This window comes from Solanum pennellii, chromosome 5 (genome assembly GCF_001406875.1).
Source record: "Solanum pennellii chromosome 5, SPENNV200".
NCBI lineage: Eukaryota > Viridiplantae > Streptophyta > Magnoliopsida > Solanales > Solanaceae > Solanum > Solanum pennellii.
Window position 1 is genome coordinate 8,628,118 of NC_028641.1, and position 10,365 is coordinate 8,638,482.

The window sequence follows — 10,365 nt, forward strand, 5'->3', positions numbered from 1 at the left end:
GGGGGGGGGGGGGGTTTAGGGGGTAGCTTAGCTTGATTTTGGTGAAAGATCATCATCTTCACAAAAATGTATTTGAGTGCATTGGTAAATTTTTAGCACAATAAGTAAGCTTCTTGAACAACATACTAGTCAAAGCATGCTTAATTATCTGGTATTGTAAGTAGATTTAGTAAGGGCAACATGCAAATGTGCTCAACCCTTGTGAGGCCATGAGTTGCAACTATCAAGCTGCAGCACTAATAATCCCTATGAAAATTGTTATATCCAAAAAGGGACTTTTGCAGATTACTACAAACTCTCCAGAAAATCAATGCTTGCATAAGATGACATACTATGATGCTTTACAAGATTTCAAAGGAAACTGCTGGGGTTTGGTTCTGTCACAAACTCTTGGGAGAAATATTATTCTGTACTAGTTGCATATATAGGAATATTGTTGAAGTTTACAAATTCAGACAAGACCAAACGTTCATATAATACATTCCGTTGTTATGTCAATAGGAAATATTGATATACGGAACATGCAGAATTTCACCACTCGAGTAGTAACACAAACTGGACACCCTATTGCATTAGACATTTGAAGCAATGTCTTCACAGCCTGTATGCACACATTTATTTGCCCCTGAAAGTTCAAAATTGAAAAGCAGCAACATTTTGTTAAATGTTGGGGAAATGCTCTCTTTATGGATCAGCAGCAGTCTGTCTTAAACTTGGATATTTGGAGAAGCATTTTCCAACATACTCTCACAGATAAATGACTTGGGATTGTCTGATCTACCTTTCACTGGGAAATGACTTGAAAGGTTGTTTTCCCTCTTAGCATCTTTTGATCCCTCAGTCTTCCCTGAAAGCCTTGAAAGGTTGTTTTCCCTTTTAATATCTTTTGTTCCCTCAGGCTTCCCTGAAAGCCTCCAATGCTTTTGAGGTTTGATGTCTAGGACTTCTGACACTGGCTTCCCACTGAATTTAGGAGAGCAAGGTTGTCGCGGCATCTGCAAGCCACAAAAATAGATAAAGGTGAGAGCCATTTATATCGCAGCATACAAACTTTATCTAGTGTCCTTGACATCTAGTAGGAAGCAAATCTCTATCAATTACATATGGTAATATCTACTTTTATCAATGGAAACAGAAAGTACCTTCTTCATTTGATTACTTAATGATTCTCTTTCACGATGAATGCTTGCATTTAATTCAGCTCTTGATTGATGATTAAGCGCAGTACTTGATGGTTCTCTTTCACGATGAATGCTTGCATTTGATTCAGCTCTTGATTGATGAATCACATTTGGTTTAGCTCTTGTTGTAAGTACTTTAGAACTAGTTGTGGCTTTTTCCTGCAAAATGAGACACCTCTCCTTTCTTAGCATATTACAACAACATACCCAACGTAATAACACAAGTGAGGTCTACATAGGGTCTATGTATGCAAACCTTACCTCTACCTTTGTGGGGTAGAGAGGCTGTTTCTAGTAGACCCTTGACTCAAAAGGAATGTTTTCACAAGCAGGAAGCATATTGTTGTGAAAACAGAAGAACTTCTCATTGATTTGATTATAGGCTATGTTTGATTTTCTCTATTCAAGTACAATGAATCTAGACGTGTATGTATATAGAAATATATTCACTTGGCATTCTAACATGTTCTCTTCAAACTCAGAGAGAAAAAATCAAATTGAGTTTGCTTATTTTGAAAACACAAGTAATTGACACTTCAATCTTACAATCTTGGATCAGTCTTGGAATTCTTTTCATTCAAAGGCGTTGGAAACTACCCGGCAAACTAAAGTGCTTCTTGTATTACTCACAAAAAGGAATCTATTCTCAATCACTAAAAAGAGATACCATGTTGCAAATATGCAGAAATATTATCGACGTAACTTGAATTAGTAGAACAATGACAAGAATTCAAGATTCAGAGGAACGGGTTGGTCATGTAAAAAGTAAAATAACATGGATGCCATACAGAGTGGTTAAATGATCCTAGAGGAGCGGTGCCTTATCGGTCATCCAGTGATTGGACTACTGGTTGTCAGATAAAGGGTGAATTAGTAGAACAATGACAAGAATTCAAGATTTAGAGGAACAGGTTGGTGATGTAAAAAGTAAAAACATCGATTGCCATAAAGAGAAGGATGGTTATTAAATGATCCTAGAGGAGCAGTGCCTTAACGGCCATCCAGTGATTGGACCACTGGTTGCCGGATAGAGGGAGCATCTTCGGGCACCAAAAGGAAGAAACAAAAGAAGATTACATTGGATCAGCATGCAGTATAATGTTGACCGGTACTACCTGTGGACAGCAATATAAGTCTCTACCAAGATCATAGAAGCTCTGATACCAATACCAGTGGAAATAGAATTCTCATGAACTTTATTTAATAATGTACAAGAGGTGTTGCGGCTTACATACGAGTCTTAGGCTACGCATAAATTTTGTATGATTTTCTATATTAAGTACAATCAACCTAGACATGTATGAATCTAGACATATACGTTTCACTTAGACATTCTAACACAGACGAAAGAAATTAAATCTTCTTCCCTGTTTTGGCACATGAGAGCGATTCAGCCTCATTGATTCAACAACCTTGCAACTAAGGGTAACAGCTAGCTTGTCAATGGAAAAGAGAAGAGTACCTTCTTCATCTGATTATTTGATAATTCTCTTTCCTGATGAATGCTTGAATTTGGTTTAGCTCTTGTTGTAAGCACTTTAAAACTGCTAGTGGTTTTCTCCTACAAAACGAGACAATTCTCCTACATAAGCATTCTGCAAAATAAAATTCATTCTTCTTCCCTGCTCATAACATGATTGTTGCTAATGGTAACAACTAGCTCATCAAGGGAAAAGAGAATAGTACCTTCTTCATTTGATTACTTGATGATTCTCTTTCCTGATGAATGCTTGGATCTGGTTTAGCTCCTGATATAAGCACTTTAGAACTACTGGTGGCTTTTCCCTGCAAGACAAGACAACTCTCCTTCCTTAGTATACAGCCAAGTGAAATTTAATCTTCTTCCTTGTTCATGAACATGAGACCAGTTCCGCCAACAATGTTGTTGCTTACCTTCTTCATTTGATTACTAGATGATTCTCTTTCATGATGAATGCTTGGATTTGGTTTAGCTCTTGAAATAAGCACTGTAGAACTACTGGTGATGTTTGCCTGTAAAATGAGAAATCAACTCCCTTAAAAATAGAAATTCAATTTCTTCTATGCGCTCAAGCACATGAGAACAATTCCGCCCACTAGTTAAAAAGTGTGTAGTCTTATCGGTCTGAGTACACATATAGCGCCTCTAGGAATTAAGTGACGGGAATAACCTTTGGTTTTGCTTGTTGCTGCTCTTTTTCTGCCTCCTTTGTGTTCAATTTTTGTTCTAGCTTCTGAAAGAACTGAAGTGCAACAGATTACAAGTGAATATCAGATTCAACAGATGAAAAAAGGAACAGAAACATAGACGTTGATTAGCTCTTCATGTACCTCTCTTCGCTTTGCTGCTCTTTCTTCACTCCTTAAGCTGAACGGAGAAAATACAGTAGGGGAAGAACATGCTACATTTCCATGCTTGTTTATTGATTTGAGATTTCTGCTCCAAAAGATAAAACGCTTGAGTCAAAATTTCCTAACTAACTTGTAAGACAAAACATGACCTTTTATTTGCCTCTACTTGCTTCACTTAAGAAGTAATACATAGCATATTGCAGAAAGTCGTATATTGAGAACTGGAACCTTTATACCATGCATATAAACAACACAAATCACACTTAACATTTTTTTTTTCCGTAGATATCAGAGAATACTTATCAAACTATCAACAACCACATATTCCCAAACAAAATATGAGATGCCATAAGATCTCACCCTGAGTGTGATACCAATTCACCCTCTTCTTTCCTGCTTCTAGACAATGATTGGTCAAGCTTCGTTCTATACCTGCAAGCAAAGAGCTTGTTCCATTCAGTAAAATGTTTAGATAACTGATGCACATTGAGAGCTTCATCAATAAAGAAAGTCACAGCTTCTGGAAAAACCTTTGAATGCTGTCTTGTCATCATGAATATGCTCTTTCAATTCTAAAACAGTACAGTACATTTACCTTTTATTTGCTCGTTGAGAGGCTTCAGGAGGACACTTTGATATCCCACTCACTGATGCCTGCATTTGGCAGAAAAAGAGTTAAGTTGATAACAGAAAAGCAACCTATGCAGGAGAAATTAAGGACAAAGATCAATTAATGCACCAGAGTTGAAGTCTGTTGAATTTTGCTGTCTCTAGATGTTTTGGTGATGGATCTTACAAATCTTGAATTCACTATCTTCTCAAGAATCGGAGACATTGGTTTCTTTGTTTCCTCTCTGTGAGAAAAAAACTTGATTGACATTTGACGAGATTTTGGATTTGACTTCTTTTTGTCAATCATGACTTTTCCATTGCTTCTATTAGTTGGAGCAGATTTATCAGTGGCTATAGGTTGCAGAGCTGTCACCGGTTTGACACGAGATTTGAACTTTGACGAATCATTCTTAGTTGTCAATCTAGTCGTTAAGGTTAATGGTTTCTTTGGTTTCTTCTTCGTTGACAACATGGAGTCTCCCTCCATAGCAACATTCTGCATGATTGAAGCATGTTCAATTAGAAAAACAAGAATCTCACTTTAGCAACAAAGAGAGAATAATAAGCCAGGTAATGGTACAAACCTTTGTTTGTGTCTTCTCTTTCAGTTGCTGTACATTCTCACTTACCTCAACAACAACAACATTCTCCTGCTGATTCAATGACTTGAGTTCATTCTCTACTGGATAAGATTGTTTGATAGAGTTTTCAGTTCCAGTAGTTCCCAAGTTAATTTCTTCATGAATAGGATAGCTGCCACAGGTTGTTATATTATCCCCCTCATTTCCCTGCACTTCTTCAATACCCATATGGCTTCTATTCTCTGGCAACTCAAAGCGCATTGTGCAATGATCAACAGTTGGATTTGTCACATTCAAATGATCCTGATCTCCCAGCGCTTCCTCAGTGCCTTCATAGCTGCCATTCTCAGTGAGCTCTGATTCCATATCAATAAGTTGAGTTGTCACATTCAACTCTCCCTCTTCTCTTTGTGTTTCTTCAATACCCACACAACTGCTTGGCTCTGTCAATTCAGAGTTCCCTGTGTAATGATCATTGTTTTGATTAGTCACATTCAGATCAGATGACTTATCAACTGCTGCATTTTGTTGCTCTAGCAACAATGCAGCTTTTTTAGCAGCTGCCTTTTTGTGTTGAGCCTCAAAGTAAGCTTTCTTTTCAGCAACTGAACCAGGCTTTGCATACTTCCCAACTTCCTCAAGATACCGATTATGAGTAAATGAGGACCACTTCTCCCAGTCCAGCGATTCAGACATAAATCTTCCAAATGATACTGATGTTGATAATGCACGATATAAAGGGTCTCCCTGTAATGAGAAAGTTTCCATATCAGCTTCTAAATGAGAAACTTACCTCATAGCTCAATCATTTGCCAATCCACAAATTCATATTCCCCAACATGCTTACAGAAAACAACAAATAAGAGCAATTTCCATGACTAATAAACTATGAAAAAACACCACAATCCTAAAAAAGCAAATAGCAATTATGCTTCTGCAGGAGCAAAACACACAAAGATAAGCTCTACTTCTTGGGAATAAAGAGACCATTAAGACTCGACGATAACACCACCACCAACACCAAGAATAACAACTACACCTCAATGCCAAACAAGTTGGAACTGACAGTATGAATCCCCTAATTCCATTTTGATCAGTAAATTGATACTGTCTGTATCGCAGATGCAAAAACCACAGAAGGGAAAGTAAACCCTACTGCTCAAATTCTCTCAGCAATAAAAATATTCATAAACCCTTATAGGAAAAGGCATTTAAACAAACCCATAATCTCAATTATGAAGCAGCAGAAAACCCTCAATTCCCAAATACCCATTAGCTCAAATACGAATACAAAAGAGAGAAGATTGCATTGTATATACAAAAAAAAAGACATCATTTTAACAAAAGAAAGAAGTAAACCCATTAGCTCAAATTTAGGCAAAAGGGCATAAAAGAATGCAATTTGTGGAGACCCATTAGCTAAAAATTAAGAAAAATTATGATATTACCTCAGTACGTTCTTGAGAAGGCTGAGAAAAGGATCGTACCAGACAAGCTGAAGAAGAAGAAGATTCACCCATTTCTTTTACCTATAAAAACAGAGGGAAAAAAAAAACTCTTTCTTCACTAATTTACTCGATTCTTGAAACAAAAAAAAAAAAGATGTCTTTGTATGAATGTTTGTAGAATGGAGAAATGTAAAGTGGTTATAGAAGATGAAGATTGGAACGTTATGGTTTTCAGAAAATGACCTATTTTCTTATTCACAGTGGTGACTCCCAACGGCTAGTTTTCTTGGCTCATCTCTATATTTGGTTGGAATATTTTGTATTACTACTAATACTAATTATCTCTCTAATTACCAACATTACAACGGCCACTTTCCTAAAAAGTAACTGGGTTTTCCTCTAATAAAAAATAGGCTGAACTCCATCTAAAGTTGATATCGATGTATTCGTTCATTTTAAATCCTTTAAGTTGAGCTTGCTATATCATTTATGATATATTCTTTTAATATTAATAATAAGTATGTTACATTCGAGAATGACATGTAAAGTGACAACGTAAAACATTATATCTCATGATACCAGATTGTTCTATATTTCCCTCCCACCCGCCTTCCCTAAAAAAAAAAAACTATACTCTTGTCCTTTTATGTAGAAAAAACATCTACACGCGCACCAGAGCTTCACTAATAAAGAAAATTCACTTTTAAAAGAATTTTATTTTAGAAAAATGAAATAAAATGGGGGAGGGGTTACGTGGGAGGAGGTGGTGGAATGGAAAAAGAAAAATGTTTTAAATTTTATTTTTCTTAAAAAATAATTTCTTGTGCATTGAACTTTAAATTTTAATTTAGCACCATACAAGCGAAAAAATTTCTTCAAAAAAATGCTAATAAAAAACACATCTCTATCACATGTAATAGTTTTATGTAGTGTTTCAAAACACTCTTTTGGGAGTGGCACTGGGGTGGGACTCTAGCAACATGCCTCGAGACTCAACTGTGGGACTTAGTTCTATAAGACTTACACCCTAAACGTTCGATTGTACGTCCTAAGCACGCCCAACGCTCAGGGCTCGCCCAATAAATCTTACACAAATTATATGTTAAAATCTTTAGCTAAAATTGTTGACCCTCATAATTCTTGAATAAATGAATAATACTTAATAATTTTTTTTTAATTTATAGAGATAAGAAGAATAAAGTAACTCAAATAATAAGTTGTAGTATCGTATCTTTTGCTATTTGATAACATTGTGAAGGTGATTATTTAGTATGCAACATTTCTTTTGAATATAGGGATAATGCCCAAGTACCCCCTCAGCCTATGCCCGAAATCTCAGAGACACACTTATACTATACTAAGGTCCTATTACCCCCCTGAACTTATTTTATTAATAATTTTTTACCCCTTTTCGACCTACGTGGCACTATCTTGTGGGCCCAACGATTGTTGACTTTTTTTTTCAAACTAATGCCACGTAGGCTAAAAAGGGGTAGAAAATTACTTATAAAATAAGTTCAGGGGGGTAATAGGACCTTAGTATAGTATAAGTGTGTCTCTGGAATTTCGGGCATAGGTTGAGGGGGTACTTGTGCATTATCCCTTAAATATACATAGCAAATTTACTTTTTCACTCATCATTGATCTTCATGCATGGTTTTGTCATGTCTCAAAATTATCACATTTTATTTTGCTATTTGAAAGTAATTTGATTTTTATTCATGATAGAGTGATGCTTTTATAACAATAGTAGTAAGTTTTAATCGATTATTTTTTAGGGGAATAAATTGTATAGTATAATATAAAAAAATATTTTTACAGATAATGATTATTTTATTATTAGAAAGTTAAGATATTAGATTATTTATGCTAGTATAATCATGTTAGAAGTTTTATTTCTATGAATTTCCTTAATCATTTTTGTAATTATCTCAAACTATTGATGTATTTTTATAATTTTGTGTTATTATATTGTTATATTATATTGTAAATTATAAATTTAAAGATCTGTAGGGTTTACTCTTCATGTTCCAAGACTTACGTCTCGTCCTATACTAAGTAAAACGCGCCCCCACCTTTTAAAACACTAATTTCATATATCTCATGTACCCGAACAATTTGATTAGTCAATATCTGAGCCGTTATTTTTATTTACATATTGTGCATGTAACTTAAAGTTTTTCGTCACTAGATCTTGACTTAAGCCTAGCAAAAGAATTCCAAACCACATATATTTTCCTTTTTGTCAATGAAGTTGATGAACTTTGTTCACAAGACTCTACATTGTCTTTCATTGGTATAACTACCTTATTTAACAAGTCGTAAATAGGAGCAATATATACAATGACAAAATCAACTCATGATGTCATATTTTTACAATATTAACAAATATTCTATGAACAACAATAATCAATCAATCTAACAGAATTATTTCATTTCCCCAAAAGTTTGATTATGAAAGTGAAGTAAAACAACATAAAACAACAAAAATAAGACACTTAATTGATATCCTACACGACTTAGTAATTTATTGAGTTTCACTTTTCGTCTAAGTGTGAAACAGGTTGTATAACGTGATCCAACAAAACAGTAAGGACTAGAAGTAAAAACACAATATTTTTACGTGAAAACACCCGGCTCAAAAGGTGTAAAAACCATGACATGTAACCTTACATTATTCAACTCCAACTTCACTAAGTCAACTACGAGCCTCCACAAAATATAGATTACAATCTTTACAACCTACCTTAACTTCAAGTTATGGATTTGGACAACATCTCTTGTAATCCCAGGAACTAACTCTAATTCCTAACCTTCAACACAAACCTCATAAGATATGTGTTTCCAATTCTTCTACTTATCCCAACCTGAAGACAACACTCCTAATTCAGTTTATAGCTCACTGAACTAAGATTACATCAAGACTCATTCACAGTGAAAAACTCGTAACACAAACTCTGTAAAAGGACGAGGTTCTTCGATGTATTCCTTTAGTTCGTTGGTAGCACTGTTAGGATCGAATTCACGCACACACACTAGATGAATGAAGAACACAAGAACTTTCAAGAGAAAGAGATGAGAGATCTAGAGAGAGAAAGATAAAACCCAATATTTCGTGGTATCACCCCGTAAGTAAACTTTCACGGCGGTGAGGTATATTTATATTAATCAATCAGAGTATTTTTGGTTACAGAGAATAAATAGAGAATAAATAGGAAAGCCTAAAATAGAGAATAAATAGCAAAGCCTAAAATAGAGAATAAATAGGAAAACCTAAAATTAATCAGGCTCCACTACCTAACAATTCTCCCACTTGGAGACTGACTCAGTCATCCAAAAAATACATTCTCAAAAAAAAAATATCTTCAGCATCAACATCTTTACCGCACCGCAACATCTGTAGCAACAACTACAGAAGACCAACCGAGGTTTTACATAACCTCAGTTTCCCAACATCAACACATTTCGTCAACATGTCTGCCGGGTTCTTTGCACCCTCTATCTTCTCCAAGCACATATCACCATCCTCCACTGCCCTGCGAGTGAAATGGTATCGCCTTCTGATGTGCTTTGTCTTCGAATGATAGACTGGATTTTTCACCAACTGTATGGCACTCTGACTATCTGAGTAAAGAATCTTCTCGCTCTGCTTCTTGCCCAATTCCTCAAGATAATCTGCCAGCCATATCATCTCTTTCCCAGCTTCAGCTATTGCCACATACTCAGCTTCAGTAGATGAAAGAGAAACACACTTCTGAAGCCTGGACATCCAACTCACTGCTGTTCCACCTATGGTGTAAATGTACCCGGATGTACTCTTGCTCGAGTCAACATCCCCACCAAGATCAGCATCCACAAAACCCTGTAGAGTCACATTGCCTTTGCCAAAACAAAGTGAAGTACTGGATGTACCTCTCAGATATCTCAGAAGCCACTTCACAGCTTCCCAATGCTCTTTTCCAGGGTTCGCCATGTACCTGCTAACAACTCCCACTGCATGTGCTATATCAGGTCTAGTGCAGACCATAGCATACATCAAACTACCAACTGCTGAAGCATATGGAACAAGTGCCATGTGATCACGCTCCTCGGCAGTCTTGGGTGACTGCTCCTTTGACAATTTAAAGTGATTTGCCAATGGAGTAGTCCTGGGTTTAGCATCATTAACCCTGAATCTGCTCAGCACCTTCTCAATGTACAACTCCTGAGATA

General features: G+C 36.0%; 1 protein-coding gene and 1 long non-coding RNA gene across 4 annotated transcripts; one reads left to right on the forward strand and one right to left on the reverse strand.

Annotated features, from left to right (window-relative positions):
* Positions 1-394: 394 nt before the first annotated feature.
* On the reverse strand, positions 395-6,485 carry LOC107018704 (protein WVD2-like 7). 3 transcript variants are annotated; one of them, XM_015219251.2, is made up of 12 exons: positions 6,154-6,478; positions 4,709-5,452; positions 4,252-4,620; positions 4,108-4,166; positions 3,873-3,944; positions 3,492-3,597; positions 3,332-3,403; positions 3,075-3,173; positions 2,868-2,966; positions 2,644-2,742; positions 1,143-1,340; positions 395-995 (listed from the first exon to the last, which is right to left on the reverse strand). In XM_015219251.2, exons 1-12 carry the CDS (start codon positions 6,223-6,225, stop codon positions 708-710), a joined length of 2,277 nt encoding a protein of 758 aa, XP_015074737.1. In that variant the 5' UTR covers positions 6,226-6,478; the 3' UTR covers positions 395-707. The 3 variants fall into 3 exon arrangements, with proteins under 3 accessions (XP_015074737.1, XP_015074738.1, XP_027772738.1); XM_015219252.2 differs by lacking the exon at positions 2,868-2,966 and having other exon boundaries at positions 6,154-6,483; XM_027916937.1 differs by lacking the exons at positions 1,143-1,340; positions 2,644-2,742; positions 2,868-2,966 and having other exon boundaries at positions 6,154-6,485.
* Positions 667-1,158, forward strand: LOC114077222. The gene is made up of 2 exons (XR_003578225.1): positions 667-806; positions 899-1,158. It is a non-coding gene; the product is annotated as an uncharacterized LOC114077222 (long non-coding RNA).
* Positions 6,486-10,365: the final 3,880 nt, after the last annotated feature.

Excerpts from the sequence above, each read along its gene's own strand:
- LOC107018704 (XM_015219251.2), bottom strand. The coding sequence starts at position 6,225 with ATGGGTGAATCTTCTTCTTCTTCAGCTTGTCTGGTACGATCCTTTTCT. Across the intron at positions 2,967-3,074 it reads CTAGTAATCAAATGAAGAAG|GGAAAAGCCACCAGTAGTTC; the intron begins GTAAGCAACAAC and ends CTTGTCTTGCAG. Across the intron at positions 2,743-2,867 it reads CAAGTAATCAAATGAAGAAG|GAGAAAACCACTAGCAGTTT; the intron begins GTACTATTCTCT and ends CTCGTTTTGTAG.